This window comes from Pelmatolapia mariae, linkage group LG10_11 (assembly GCF_036321145.2).
Source record: "Pelmatolapia mariae isolate MD_Pm_ZW linkage group LG10_11, Pm_UMD_F_2, whole genome shotgun sequence".
Taxonomy (NCBI): domain Eukaryota; kingdom Metazoa; phylum Chordata; class Actinopteri; order Cichliformes; family Cichlidae; genus Pelmatolapia; species Pelmatolapia mariae.
The window spans coordinates 17,976,498-17,991,691 of record NC_086236.1 but is presented as its reverse complement, the minus strand read 5'-3'; the positions used below and the strand labels follow the sequence as shown (position 1 = coordinate 17,991,691).

Sequence of the window (15,194 nt, the reverse complement as noted above, 5' to 3'; positions counted from 1 at the left end):
GTCACTGCCTGTTTTTGAGGAACATGCTGTATCATGTGGTGGCTTAACCTTGCTTAATGTCTGCATATTTTACAGGAAAGGAGACACAAATGATATTGTAACTGATTTTGAGTACATCATAAGCAAAAAAGCACAATTAAATAATAGAAAAAATAAAGACCTGAAAAGTACAGCCTACTTACGATGGGGAAATATTGTTCTTCTGCAAAATTACCAGGTAATTACACAATACCAAAAATTACTTATGCAGTACTTACAGTAAAATTTGTATCTCCTTTCCTATAAAACAGAAACAATTTAGGCAAGGTTAAGTCACTCTATGATATAGCCCACACACAGGTAAAGCCTGCTTGCTCTGTAAGATGGCAAAATATTGTTTGTTTTTCTGCTAAATTAACAGAAAATTATGCAGTACTTGAAAATAATTATGCAGCACTTGTTATTTCTTTGTTTCATGTACAAAACCGACTCGTTATTTGTTGTTTTAGTGGAAGCTAAATTTAATTTCAATGCATTTTCATGTAAAATACAATGAAATTGTGGGTTATATTATAAAGTGAACACGCCAAGATCAGAAACAAACATAAAACCAACAAACCAAAATCACACAAAATACCTAGCCTTGTGAACATCTAACAATCCACCCTCTGCACTCTCAGTATAATAACAGACTATGCTGCTGCTTTAGTTAACTGGGTCTAAGAAAAATCCACATCAATTATTGACGCTCCTTTAGCAAATTATTATCAAATTTTTCACATATGGTACTTTCAGCTGCTCCCTTATTTCCCAAGGGGTCACCACAGCAAATGGCTCCACATGTCTGATCTGGCACAGATTTGTCACCAGATGCCTTTTCCTTCCCTGCAAAACTCCCATTTATCCTGGAGTGGGACCACCGCTGGCTTGCAAACGCTCAAAACTGGGGTTGTGCCTCCTCCTGGAATCAAGCTGAGGACCTTTCCTCATATGCAAAACAAATGTGTTAACCACTTGAGGTCATGAGGCCACTAATAAATACTTTCAAATTGGAAATGAAAGAAGAAAATCATAATTTCATGCTCATGGTGTTAGGTCTCAGTGCGGATGGATTTTATGCTGAATACATCTAGTCCAACAACCTCAAACCAGTCACTTCAGTAGGTTGTTCCACGTTACCTTCACATCAGCCGTGTCCCTCTGGCAGTTCCTCCACGAGTGACCGATGCCAGAAAAGGCTCTCTCTGGATGGTCGAACTTACCATCATTAGCGCTGAGGAAAAATGTGGTAAAGGGCTCCTACAGGAACAAAAAACAGACATGTTCGTGTGAAAAGCAGCCCTGAGTGTCTGGCGTGTGTTTAGTTAGCTGTTTCCAGTTTATAAGTGTGTTAAGTAGGCACTCACTATTCTGAGCATCCACATCAGTGTTGAATGAGCTGTGGAGTATAAGGTTGTGTAGTGGTGAGGAGGTGCGCTGTCATCGTCCCATGTCTCGTAGCGCTCAGCATAAAATGCTGCTCGTTTGGGATTCAGGGCACCGATTGGCTAGAAGAAATCAGAGAGAAATAACTGGATGAATACTTTGAAGAGAAACCACATTAGCATTCTTTTGCATAGCGGGGTATATACGCTCTTGGTGGGGATGTGATAAGGAGAGATTTGTGCTATTCCTTGGTACATTATGTACCGTAAATGCTATTTTGTGACTTTGATTCATTTGAGTTGATAGCATCTCCAAGTAGCACACACGCAGGAAATTGGAAAAGGTGCATAAAGAGTTTTATGGGTGGGAGATCTAACCTTGGAAAGGTCTCTGAAGTTGCCCGGTAGTGTGAGATCGAGCTCCTCTGAATCATAGTTGGTCAAGACCCAAGGGAAGACAGGGTACTGGTTCAAATCATTATAGGTCCTCCCTGCAGAAGACACAACAGCGATCAGCGACAACAGTGTGGCGTTAGTCTTGTTATAAACTGCAAGGACACACACACACACACACACACACACACACACTACTCTTAGATTATAACAAACTATAAAATGTCTGTGTAAATGTTACTCTGGGGAAAAAAAAATGTTGCTATAAATATTTTAAAATCTTACACATCCATTATGCCGGACTCATGCTGAAATATTAACGATGATGAAATGTTATACACACATTAACTAAAGACGCATGTTTTTAGTTAAAAAAAGAAAGTCAAGCAGAGAGATAAAAGTACAAACTGCTGATAAATGATGCCAGGAGTTAAACAAATATTCACTCAGTTTCTTTGTGTGCCGCTGAAACTCTGCACTTCTGATACTTACTCAGTATCTCGATATGTATTAAAACAAGTGGTTTTATTCATTTTTCTAGTATATAAAGAACAATTTGGCAAACTGCAGACAAAGCATTCATCTTATTACAAATCTGTCACCTTCTTTGCCTGCCCTCTTCAGTAAAGTGTTTATAGAATCACCAATGAAGGAAATACACAATGGAAGTGTGCGTTTTCTATCCTTGGCAATCGAAGCAACCGAATAAGTTTAAACTGCTAAAAAACGTCACAGTGAATAAGAAATGTCCGTATGACTCAGCAGAAATGTTTGGACATATCAGCCAGATTTGTGTGCTTGACCGGTCTTCTGTTCACACGTATATCATTGTCAGGTCCAGAGGTAGAAGAGTCAGCGCTCATTTAAAGTGAACTTCACCTGCAATAGTGTTGAGGAACATGAGGTACTCAAAGTTAGAGATCTCTCTCCGCTGCCAGCGCTGCGTCATGTTGGATGACTTGAACAGCTGGCGAGGAGTGGCCAAGGAAATCCGCCTGAAATGTACACACACGAAATTTAATTCTCCATTTATCAAATCTTGGCATTGCCTGGAAGACAGAGCTGTGCATACCTGGCCTGTGGCAGACCGTAACTCGTTCCTACACCGACCCGCGGGAGACTGTAGACCACCCGTTTAACGGTGGCCTGGTCGGGGAAGTTAAACATCACAGATGCTAGAGGGAGAATAAGATACAGTTAATGCTGACTTAAAATGAATCACTCACTTAACACTGAGCTAATATCCAAGAGTACATTTAAACAGATTAGGTAGTGTAGTCATTCTATACTAAAGCGGGTTAATTGCAGTGTCACCTGTGAGTATGATCGTTTCAGTAAGAACTCTGGAGACTTACTTCTGTTGGCCATGAAGACTTCTAGTCCAGTGTTCTGTAGCAGGTATCGTCTGGAGAACACAGCTCGGATCTCACTGAACATCCATTTGCCATGCAAACCCTCCGAGTAGGCAAGCACCTAATGAAGATGCACATTATTGGGAAAAAAAGCACAAAGAAAGACTTATAAGTTAACCCTGTAATTTACAGGTTTTCCTCCTCTCTCTTTCTGTGCACTGATCACTTATAAAGAAAAATGATTTGTTCTTACTTTAGGGTCCATCTTCTTGAACGCAGTATCTTCTTCATCTACCTCAAAGTAGATCTCAGTAGTAGTGATGGACAGAGTGCCTCGAGCCACCACCACTGGTGCTACCAACTGAGCTGGAGTACTCAGAACCACCGGACCTGTGGGGACAAATTCAAGGGTCAGGTATTACTATAGGTAGTTATACAAGTATCCGTGTCATGCCAATAAGCATGATCACAGGAGAATATAAAACAGCACATTAGGGTCATTTCATGTTAGTTAAGATTGACCAATCATTGGCTTCTTTCCCCTCTGTTGGAAACAACCAATCGGTTATGAAATCACTGGATTAAACAAGGTGTTTGATCTGATTTGCATCAGTTTTTAGTGAATTGTGATTTAATCTTCTTCTGTGAGATAAATCAGCCAGACGGTTAGATTAGCTGCAAAGCTTTCAAATGTCAAACTTGCCTTTGGAGATAAAAAGTCTTGGACGAAAACGTACTAAAAAAAAAAAGAGTCAGAGAGTTTATTGTTCAGCTGGACTGTAACAAAGTCTGTGTGTGTGTGTGTGTGTGTGTCTCTGTGTGTGTGTGTGTCTGTATGTCTGTGTTTGTTTCTTACCAGCGAGGTTATCGATTTCTTTTTCCTGCAGCAGACTAACAGCGTCATCGTCTCCCTCCAGCATGAGCTCTGCCTCCGGGTTTTGGGTGACCACCGACTGACTCCGGAAATTCTTTTTTTTGAGTCCCTTCTCCTCGTCTTCTGTACCTGTTTATGTTTAAGTGAGCATGTTAGAATATGCAGGAAAAAAACAAAACAAAACAATGCAATATTTGTATGTTAGTAAACATTACTGACTGTACTCATCGAGAGCTTTGAGCGGCACGTCGGCGTGAGTAGATCCAAAGGCATTTCGCACGAATCTCCGTCTCCTCCTGAGGTCGTCCTCCCAGTAGTCTAGACGCCAGAAGTCGTGCAATTGGCTGAAAATCGGGAGGAAAAAAGATGAGCAATTTCAGTTGAGGCACTTGTCTAAAGACAGAGATGACGTTATATGTGACATTTATGCTAAAAACCACCCAAACTAATTTCCTACAGTCTAAAAGGTTCCTCGTTATTAGGATAAAGGGCATCATTTGACCATGAGGGCCTTTCCAACTCTACAAACACCAATAACAGGCTTTTAGATAAAGAGGAAGAACAAATATTATTGAGTTATGAACTGTAAACAACCAACAGTTATTTCAATAGTGGCATAACGGATGAAGGATGGATAAGGATTTAGATGTTACACGTTACATCACATGTGGCCGCCAGCCTGTAGGAAGGTCTGGATGAGCAAAAGCTGAAGTGCATTAAAACAAAATAAGGACATCAGTCTCTTGATGCTTCCAGGCAGTAAATATATTAGGAGTCAGATACTGCACATTTTTATTACCCATTTCATTAATTTATATCAAAATCTGACTCCTTACTCATACTCCTGCAGGGATCGCTCGTGAGATTACACAGTGATGGTCTACCTCTGTGACATTGTTCCCCATGCTCCGTGCTTATTGGTCAGGATGTTGAGGATCTTCTGTTTCAGCTGGTTAGCAGTCACATGATCTCTGTGCTTAGCGGCGCTGATGAGGTGATCACACATTTTCTCCTCCTCCCTTCGGTCTGCAGCGTACTGTGCACAGTTAGACTGGAGGAGAAGGGGACGTGGAAAGTTAAACAAGGACCAGAAACAGCAAGACCGTGGACCATTACTGTGACGAGGACATGGTGCTAACAAGGAGTCAGTAGGTGATCAGATGAGGATCCTTAGTATTTACACATCAGGCCGATACACGCGTGGATAACAGCTTATCTTATATTGCACATATGCTAACAAGATTTATCTGAAGTTAGTCAGAAACTGTCAATTGCAATCTAATGTAAAAAATCTTCAGTAAAAACTGTTTATATAAAAAAAATATACTGATAAAGTCCATTTACTCTCAAATATCAACATGGGAATTAGTTGATCAGCATTTTCTTGGAGGATCAAGGCTGTTTGTCAACCCTGAGATGAGAAAAAAATGAGTTTTCTGTTCCAAAAAGAGTTGAATAAAACTTTGAGGCATTTATTGCGGTAACAGACTCTGTGAACCTGTCTGCTGTCTGGTTTTAGTTCCTCATTTGTAAGGCTGATAGAAAAATGAATAGCAGAGCGAATTCATCGCACAATTTTACGTCTTTGCAGACATGAAATCCCAATTACATATTAGCTTCTTGTTATATTTAACACAAGTGCTTTTATGATCAATCAGTCAATGATGTCAGCGTATAGACAGCAATCAGTGGACATCATGGATTTATGAACAGTTTAAAATAACAGGCTACATCTTTCTAACTCTGTGATTCTTTGAACAATAATGCAGCTGTTTTTTCTAAAAAAAAAAAGTGTTTTTTCAAGTTTCTGAAATATTTGCAAATGTTTTAAAACTAAAGTTTAAATATTAAATTTAAACACAACGCTGTTGTGATACTGTAATCGCTCACAGTGACAGAAAAAGTGGGAGCATGACAATAAAACAGAACAAAACTTTGTAAAGTTAAACAGGCTGCAAATATATGCCTCGATATGCATCGATTATACATTGATATGCAGTTATTAAATGCATAATTTGTAAAAGTTTCAGTGTCTGAAAATTCACAGTTTGAAAACGTTGAGGCTATTTCCACTAAAAATCATCTAAATCAGTGATACTGGGTGTAAAAATTCGATTTAGAAATCAGTGTACACTCAACTGCAGTCATGAGCTGTGGGTCGTGGCTGGGCTTATCCACAGAGACTGCTGACCCAAACCCAGACGATGGTTGAATTGACTCTTTTCTCATAAGATAAAAGTCATGGCCCACACTGACTCACAAACATATTCCAATGGATAAAAATAAGCTCTGCTTATTATTTACTTGTTGCCATGGTGACTCTTGGTATCAGAGCTCCATTAATGATGGCTTTTTGCTCCATTACTTATGCATGCTCTTAACGCAGAGTTTACTGACCTTATTTCTGGAGCTGAAAACTTAAATTTGTCCAACCCAGAGTTCAAAGTTAGTTTCTTGAACCTGCTTTCTGGAAAATGGACCAGATAAACCTGAACAATATATACCTGAAGCACTCACAAAGCAAAAGAACTTCACTTATCTGCACTGCTGATTTTTTAAAAAACGTTGAAAACAATACATATCGTCCAGTTTCTGTGGCTTCTTGCTCGCAGGCTTGCATACATACAGCAAGTGACAAACAGAAGTTGTGTTTTGTGCTTATACCTCAAATTCAGCATGTTTGTGTACATCCTCAGCCCTCTGTCTGTTCAGGATGAACTCTGCTTCATTGGCAACGCGCACAATATGATCCTTCATGGCATGGCACAGGAGTCTGGCAGTGGAAGTAAGTGGAAAAAGAGCAAAAGAATAAAATAAAATGGAAGGAACCATCTCTATTTAGAGAAAACATAAATTCTCAACAAGATGGGAAGTGCAGCAATAAGAATGGCTAATGATTTCAGCTAACATCTGCTTCATTTTCAATGCAATGCTGTCGTTTTCCACTTTGTGCTTTCTTTGTTGGGTTCGCACTGATACTCGGGTAGTTTGGAGTAAAAAGGAAAACAAGCAAAACTGCCAGCACTGAAATTAGACCGGCTCAAATCAGCTGTAAATGTAATTGCACAATAATGATTCGACTTCCTGCTGGTCACACATGGCACTGTGCACTTATCCTGGCAAGGTTCTCATTAGGGCTCTATCACACCCATTAGTTGTTAAGCACTGATACAGAATTAGTGTTAATGTGTGAATTACAGAGTGATCTGCTGCGATAATCATTAAGTGTGATGGATTACCTTCCCTCATTGATAAGCTCAATGAAAGCGAGTCCGGCATTCTTCTGAATGGAGTTCTGCCACTCCTAAGTGTAGAAGAGACACCAAAAAGAGTATGATGAACCACGGCTGGGAGTAAAAAAGGGTAAATGATGAACAGGTCATGCCACACACACCTCTACAGGTCATTTAATTCTGGTTTTATTCATGTTCTAAACATGTAGTCAGTTTATTTTGGAGACTAAAGAATGTTAATTCATTTACTGTTGGTTTTACAATGGCTCATGAAAGTGGATCAGAGCATCAGAATAACTAGTGGTGCAATACACCGGTACAATTACCCAAATACTTCAATAAAATATGAAATAAAACATATGATTTACAAGTACTTTACTTGAGTGTTTCTGTGCTATGCTGCCTTCTACTTCTGCTCTCCATTTCTTTGTTTTAAAGAATTAAATTGTAATCATTGAACACTCACAGGTAATCTTACTACGATACACAAAATCTCTGTTTGGGTGTCTGTTTGTTTGCAAACTCCTCTTAGCTCATCAGGAGTTGAGCAGCCAAACTTGGCATGCAGGTACATCTTGGTGCCCTGATGGTTCTTATCCATATCAGACACTATGGCGTCATCACGTTGCCTAGCAACAAGCTAAAATAATCCATTTATGCACCTGTGAAATCTTATAAAATGCATCATATAATTTTGTCACAAACATATTTTCTTTATATTGCCAGAATCTAAATTAGCGTACTCCCTTCTGAGTCACCTGTGCTAGATGAGAAAGGATGCTATATTATGATGCTGTTATATTGCCTAGCAACCACATCTACCGCCCCATTTTTAAACATTTCTCAAGTTTATCAAGTAAATCAGTTTGGAACCAGCACCGACGGGCCAAACAATATTATAGCATGGGCATGCAAATGCAATGCAATGCAAAGTACCGTAATTCCCGGACTACAGAGCGCACCTGATTAAAAGCCGCATGCTCTAATTTTAGAAAGAAAATCAATTTTGTACTTTGTACAGGCTGCACCGGATTTTAAGCTGTATGCGTTTCACTTGTAATATGAGATATTTACACAGAAATATTACACGTGAGGATTTTTAACGTTTAATTTCATACGTAAGGTAACATAAACATGGTAACATACAAAAATGCATACTGCAAATGCTTTTTTTCCTCGAACAGCGCCTGTAACACGGTTACCTTTAAGTATACGTACGTATCAGTAACACACAAATTATGTTGCTTATGTTTTTTTTACGGAACAGTGCACAAACAACATTACAACGTCTCTTAACAACCGGTAAAAATATATACCGTATATATACTACTTATCAATTTTATTGGTCTACTGTTACCAGGCAAAATGTTTCTGGCCGCATGAAAAAAAATATGCATTAGCCGCATGTCAGTATAAGCCGCAGTGTTCACAGCGTGGGAAAAAAGTAGCGGCTTATGACCCGAAAACTACGGTATATACACATGTAGTATCTACTACAGCTTACACTACATATCAGTATATACAGCAATTACAATTTATAATATATTTGTACCATATTCAGAGTTACATCTAAATATCTTTGTATTTGATGAAAAACAAAGAAAACACATGACGGTTCAGTTCCCATAAACATGTTTTAATGGAGTGTTGAATTAATTTTTCTTTTAGCCTGCAGCAGGTTGAAATCCCTGCCTGGGAAACCTGCTGAAAGCACCTCAGAAATGCGGTGACAGCAGATGCTGCCAGAGCAGCTTCACTGATCAGATTATTGATCGCGTGGAACTCTACAGGAGGGATGATTATTCCAAACGATATTCCCTCATTTGGTGTCTTGATAATGAAAGTGGAGAAAACTGGTCTCCCAGAATTCGTCTGCTATAGGCGTTCAATATCGTTGTGATCTAGTGACCTCAGAGGCCACAGGATATTATTCACATTAACTTCATACTCAAACTTTCACTGAGCTCTCGTGACATGCGATGGGGGCACTGTCATACACCGGAAAGGATCTCTCTCATCAGTATAGAGAAGTTTCAATACAGGACAAAACTGATCTGCAGTCAGCATTTCCTCAAACCATGACAACACAAATGTCCTGCTTTCTTGGCCTTCTTGTTTTCATTAAACATCAACCTAATGCTCCAGCATCACAGTGATAAAATATGTGTTGGTAATCACAGTTTTCAACCAATAATACTGAAGTATTTTCCCACTAATCTAAAATCATCCAGGCCATCCTTTTAAACTATGATTCCTCCTTCAAAGCCACTTATCTTCTATGATGCTGATTAAAAAAACAACAACTATGCCTTCTTGGCTTTTTAATACATGCCAGAAACCATTGATTATTAATACACAGTACTGCAGTGAACCTGTGTGGAAGCATCTGCATTTGTTATATCAGGGCTTTCCTTTAATTGGTCACACATTTGTTCATTCTTTCACAGTAAATGCTGTTACATCATCAGACCCTGACTGGACGAGCTAAGCCGGCTGTCGTGCTGATCAACACGTAAAAGGCTTTAAAAAAAACAAAAAAGATTTTAAAAAAGCTTTATTTCAGAGGACATAAACAGTTTCATCATTTACCACTGACTGTGTGAAAAGTGCACAGTAGTGCAACACTGATCAAAGGAAAGATGAAAGAAACAAGTGAAAATGCTCCTGTCTGTGAGAGAATGGAGAGTGGAGAAGGGTAAGAGTGCTGCTGAAAGCCTCAAACTATCAGACCTCCATTAGCTCCACTGGCTCTTAAGGCTGTGAAGGACACGTGGGACTATCTCCTGTTACATCCCCCCATCCGGAGGATCGATTTCTGAGCTAGGGTTTGCTCTCCCGGGTCTCTAATGGCAGACAAGGCCGGAGCCAATGGTAATACTATACATGCTGACGAGCAGTCACCCAGAAGTGGAACAGAGAGGAAAAGAAAAGGGAGTGGTAAAGAGAAGGGCAGTGTGGAGAGTGGTACGAGATGAAAGCAGTTGCTCCTGAAACACCGATTTAAAAATGACCACGGCTGAAGATGTAAGAGGACAAAAGGCGAGAGAGAAGATGACATAGAGGTAAAGATGAAGAAAATGGAGAGCGAGAGGATGGAAATGAACGCCTCCAAGAACAAGAGCGCTTTGAGAAACTTTACAACTTAAAAGAAAAGCAAAGCTGGTGACAGGTTCCACTTGTGAAAGGCTCTGTGAAGGTAAGTGTCACTCACGCTTTGAGTTTTACGGAGTTTTATTGAAGAAAACTGAGCTTACTGGCTTACTGTGATAGCAGACGGATAAATGAGCCAGACAAAACGAATTAAGATGTAACGTCTGTGATATAATGTGTTTTTATGTAAAACTTAAATCTTGCATATATCACAATTCTAGCCCTGATCTTATTATTATTGAGGGTATAACTATGCTGTGATATTAGATTACATCTGCAATGCGCTTATTACACAGTCGTCCCTGCCTCAGAGGGCAGATCAATAACTCTGAAGCTTCCTGTGTGCTCTAACCCCCCCCCCACCCGAAAAAACAAAACCTTTCAAAAACACTTAGGCACGTCAGGTTTTGACAAAACTGATTGGAAGTGTGAGGACATTTCATCAAGAAACAGAGAGGAGAGGTGAGAAGTTACCAACCTGAGAACAGAGCAGCATTACGAGCTCCACCACAGACGTGCTAGACTTCATACAGACCAGACCTGTGGCACAGACACATACAACACAGTCAGGAGCCTCTCTTTTATTCTCTGTGACACACGCACGCACGCACACGCACACACACACACACACACACACACACACACACAACTGCAAGATACAAAAATATCATCAAAGAAGACACTGTAGTGTCAGCGGTTTCTGCTGCTGTGCACAATCATCGTAGACAAGTTTAAAAAAAGCATGCCACAGAAAAGACAAGAACAAACGGTGGAGAAAAAGATGAGGGACACCAGGAAGCAGGTGAGCAGAGGCAGGACTGCAACGCATTTAGTACAATCTCTAACACCCGTAACGCTAAAACTGGCATAATCTTATCTAAAAATATTGACACATCTAGCTAGCTGAATAGAAACAGTGCAAAATCCTACCTGCTTGACGAATGGGTGAAGCAGCCAGCTCAAAGACACACACACACTCACTCATCACCTCGTTCTCAACCCCTCCACTCACTCTTTTTCGATCTCACTCTGTCTCGCACACACAAACATTACTGTGAGGGACAGTGAATGAGGAGACTCCACAGAGAGACGCCAGTTAGAGAAAAAGGAGCCGTGTACAGCACCTGTACCTTCTATGAGCAGCTCCTGCCCATGGCTACCCAGCAGCGTCCTGGACAGGAACGGAGCAAAGTCCACAAATATCTCCCTGAGCAAAGGGGCCACCTTCTCCAAAGCGCGCTCCAGCTTTGTGGTGATACTGTGGCGGAGATAATCGAGAGACAAGGATGAAAACGATAGGCGTGCCGATAACATGAGCAACATACAGATGAGGGTACAAGAGCATTTGAGGAAAAATCTCAGGGGATATACAGTAGGCGAGAAGGGACAAATGTGAATGAAAGAAATATGTGGAGACACGTGAGAACAAGGAAGGGAGGCACAGGACACAGGAGAAGAGAAAAAGCAGGTGAACGAAATAGAAAAAAGTGCGAGTCGGACACAGAATGTAGAAAAAAACGATGGTCTGGTATGGAAGCAGTATGTCTGTATTAGTATTACTAGGAAAAAGATGAGTTAGAAAGGATAATTGTTAGCCGGTCAGCTTAGCACTGTGGGATGAGTGAAGGTTAAAGTGTAATAAAAACTGAACCTGAAAAACTGCCAAACTTGTCTCTTGAATGGTATACTGCGTCTTTATGTGTGTACAGCTGCATTTTAAATGCTTTTCCATTCTTTAGAAATTGAGACATGAAGAGTACAAAGCAGCAGACTCAATTATGGAGCCGCGATGGCAGTGAAGTTTATATTCCTGGCTTTGTAGGTAATGCGATCTCTGAAACAGACCTGGGTCGCTAATCTACCAATTGTGGTTTTGTTTTAACCTGCTCGGAGAACCAGATGATTTGCGAAAGCTGCGGTGAAGGTTAAAACAAGCATCTCGACTCAGGTCTGGCCTGGAGTTTGGGGTTAGTGTGAGGAGATGACCATGCCAGAAATGACAGAGTTGACTCTGCTACTGAAAAATTGTTGAAGCTGTTGAGGAAGTCGGCCCTTTCTTGCATGGCATTCTGGGAACATTTAGTAGTGGTTGGGCGTGGCAGAGGGTGTGTGGTGGAGGAGGGGCAGAGGGAGGGGCATGGGGACAGGACGAGTATCTCCTTGCCTAAAACACTGTCCTGCATCTCGGGGGGCTGCCTGGAAGCCAGCCAGAGAGCTAAAAGACTTGAGCTCAGGGGGCGTCTGACCGCTGCGCAGCGCACACTGCGCCACCTCACAATAGGCACTGCAATACAAACCACACACACACATAAAAACACACGTGCAGACATGCGCACTGATTAAGGGAGACATGCACACGCACCCACCCACTCCTGTGTGTGTACACTTTTAGAAGAACATGTGCAGTCATGTGAAAAAAACTTTTTACACAACTATATGGAGTCCTGTGAAAAACCTGCGAAACTAAACCCCACGATTCACCTTACAGAGCAAAGTAATGATTTCCTGATTTCCTTATCAGTCTCTTGCATCGCTGTGTGGGGATTTGGGCCCACTCTTCTTTACAGCACTGCTTGAGTTCATTGAAGATTTCAGGCATTCATTAATGCACAGCTCTCTTGAGGGCCCGCCACATTTAATCAGGTTGAGGTCTGAACTTTGACTGGATTATTGCTACGCTTTGATTATTTTCTTTTTCAGCCATTCTGTTGTAGATTTGCTGCTGTGCTCAGGATCATTGCCCTGCTGCATGACCCAATTTGGGCCAAGCTTTATCTGACAGACAGATGGCCTCGCATTTTACTCTAAAATACTTTGGTATAACAAAAGGAGCTCAGGGGAGACCCAGGTTCTTTGGCTGAAAAACAAGCCAACATCACCACCCCTCCACCACCGTGCTGACAAACATGGTGCTGTGCATTACAGCTAAACATCTCCACTTGGTCTCGATGTGGTTTGTTCAGCTGTGCAGCTTTGCAAACCTAAGCAGTGTTACTATGTGGAGTCTGAGATGTAGTTCTTGAGTTTTTTGCAGTTTTTCTAAGCACTGCACAGTCTGACGTTGGAGTAAACTTGGGGAAGATTGTGTCATTGTGCTTAAACACACCTGAATGCTCCAGAGCAGCAAACTGCCAAAACATCTGCTTTTATAGAGATGCTCACACGTGCCGATGATCAATTAATCAGGTGCATTCGATTAGCAGCACCTGGCTGCTACTTACCTTCTTAATTCCGTAAAGGTGTACTTAGTTTTTTTCACAGAACTGCACAGATTCCTGCGAAAACTTGCTTTTACACATGACTGTATCTGCTAACATGTCTAAGTAGAGTATAACAAAAATGTTACAGTGCAAACTCCTACAATGGTAAAGGAATACTGCTAATTATGCTAACTGGTAATTAGTAAAGACCTCATATTGCAGATGATCATAATTTTTTTAGTGACACCTATAAAGTCTGAAGACAAAACAGATTTTTGTTAATGACAAGTTCATTTACATGTTTACAAATACAAAAAAAAGACTGTTGAGCTTAAGACATTAACGGTCTTAATTAGTAAGTGGTGACGTTTTCATACAAAGTTTTCATATCAGAGGTGATGAGCATCATACTGTAGAGTAAGTGAGAAGTGTCAGGGGTACGTGTGCATGACAACATATAATATGTGTTGCTAGAAGATGATTAATATTAGCTGATATTAGCTGATAGAACGATACCTGAACCCGTCTTTTGTGGTTGATTAGTTTAGCATGTCAAATGTGGTGTGTTTTACATGAGCCTAATAAAAATGTCCACAGCCACATCAGTCCAGAAAAAACTTTATCTTACCCTATAATCCTGTAATGAACGTGTAAGTGAAGTGAAAAATCTTTAGGGAGGATGAAGGGACAGGAATGAGGCAGGAAAAAAGACAGTTTAACATAAAAAACAAAAGCCGGAGACAGGGGGACAAAATAAAGTAGGATGGAACTGAACCAATGAAATGAAATGGCCAAAGGCTGTATGATGGCGAGAGTTCTGACCTCATATTCTCCATGGTGTCTTCTGGCATGGGTGCCACTGTCTGCACCGCTGGCAGATTCTTACTAGTTGCACCATTGACAAAAGATGAAGAGGAAGATGAGGATGAGGAGGCCGAATCTGCGGCACCTGGACAGGAGGGAAAATGATAAAAAGTAAAAACACGATAGTAACAAGAACCAAGATTAGTATGAAGTTAACAGTAATGGTAGTAATAAAGGAACTGGACATGCTGCTGCTTGTCCTTTTGGTAATGGCCCCGGTTTGAGAAAAAAGCTTTTCAATCAATATACAGAATCCATTCCAGAGAACAAATCCCTTCCTTCTCCATTATGCATGTATGATAAAGTACAATATGTCTGACAGGCTGACAAAGCCTCAAATAGAAATCCACTCTGCTGCAATGGATCTGCTGAGCATGATTCTACTCGGAAAGGATGATCTGCAAGTCTGCTGATGTGTCTTTTGATTCTCATGTTGTTATCCTAAATTTGGGTCAAGGATCATCTAATAGACAATATCTCTCTGTTTTTCCTGCATTCAGTATTAAATATAAGCCATATGTGCAACATCCACCATAAGAGAGGTATCTTATAGTTGCTGTGCAGTCTGCAACTTCCTTCATCCGCCCTCATATACAAGCTAAAACTAACCCTGAAAGGATCTGCTGGTTTAGTTTGCTCTGCCTGTTAAAGGACAAAAGCGTGAAGCTTCAAAGACTTTTTGTAACAAAAGAAGAAATTCAACCCTGCTTGATTGAGCGGTTTCT

General features: G+C 40.6%; 1 protein-coding gene across 24 annotated transcripts in view; it reads right to left on the bottom strand.

The window, feature by feature from the left end:
• Positions 1-15,194, bottom strand: part of nbeaa (neurobeachin a) — a 108,026-nt gene that overhangs the window by 5,709 nt on the left and 87,123 nt on the right. For 8 of the 24 annotated variants that reach the window (XM_063486905.1, XM_063486909.1, XM_063486906.1 and 5 more), the window contains 17 exons: positions 14,428-14,554; positions 12,570-12,689; positions 11,530-11,663; positions 10,884-10,945; positions 7,262-7,326; positions 6,687-6,795; positions 4,907-5,073; positions 4,242-4,366; positions 4,005-4,151; positions 3,852-3,884; positions 3,402-3,538; positions 3,152-3,269; positions 2,869-2,971; positions 2,676-2,791; positions 1,782-1,894; positions 1,386-1,526; positions 1,159-1,278 (listed from right to left, as the gene is read on the bottom strand). In XM_063486905.1, the coding sequence (XP_063342975.1) occupies positions 1,159-1,278; positions 1,386-1,526; positions 1,782-1,894; positions 2,676-2,791; positions 2,869-2,971; positions 3,152-3,269; positions 3,402-3,538; positions 3,852-3,884; positions 4,005-4,151; positions 4,242-4,366; positions 4,907-5,073; positions 6,687-6,795; positions 7,262-7,326; positions 10,884-10,945; positions 11,530-11,663; positions 12,570-12,689; positions 14,428-14,554 (1,937 nt within the window). The remainder of the gene's footprint in view (positions 1-1,158; positions 1,279-1,385; positions 1,527-1,781; positions 1,895-2,675; positions 2,792-2,868; positions 2,972-3,151; positions 3,270-3,401; positions 3,539-3,851; positions 3,885-4,004; positions 4,152-4,241; positions 4,367-4,906; positions 5,074-6,686; positions 6,796-7,261; positions 7,327-10,883; positions 10,946-11,529; positions 11,664-12,569; positions 12,690-14,427; positions 14,555-15,194) is intronic. The other 16 variants (XM_063486920.1, XM_063486923.1, XM_063486922.1 and 13 more) reach the window with 6 other exon arrangements.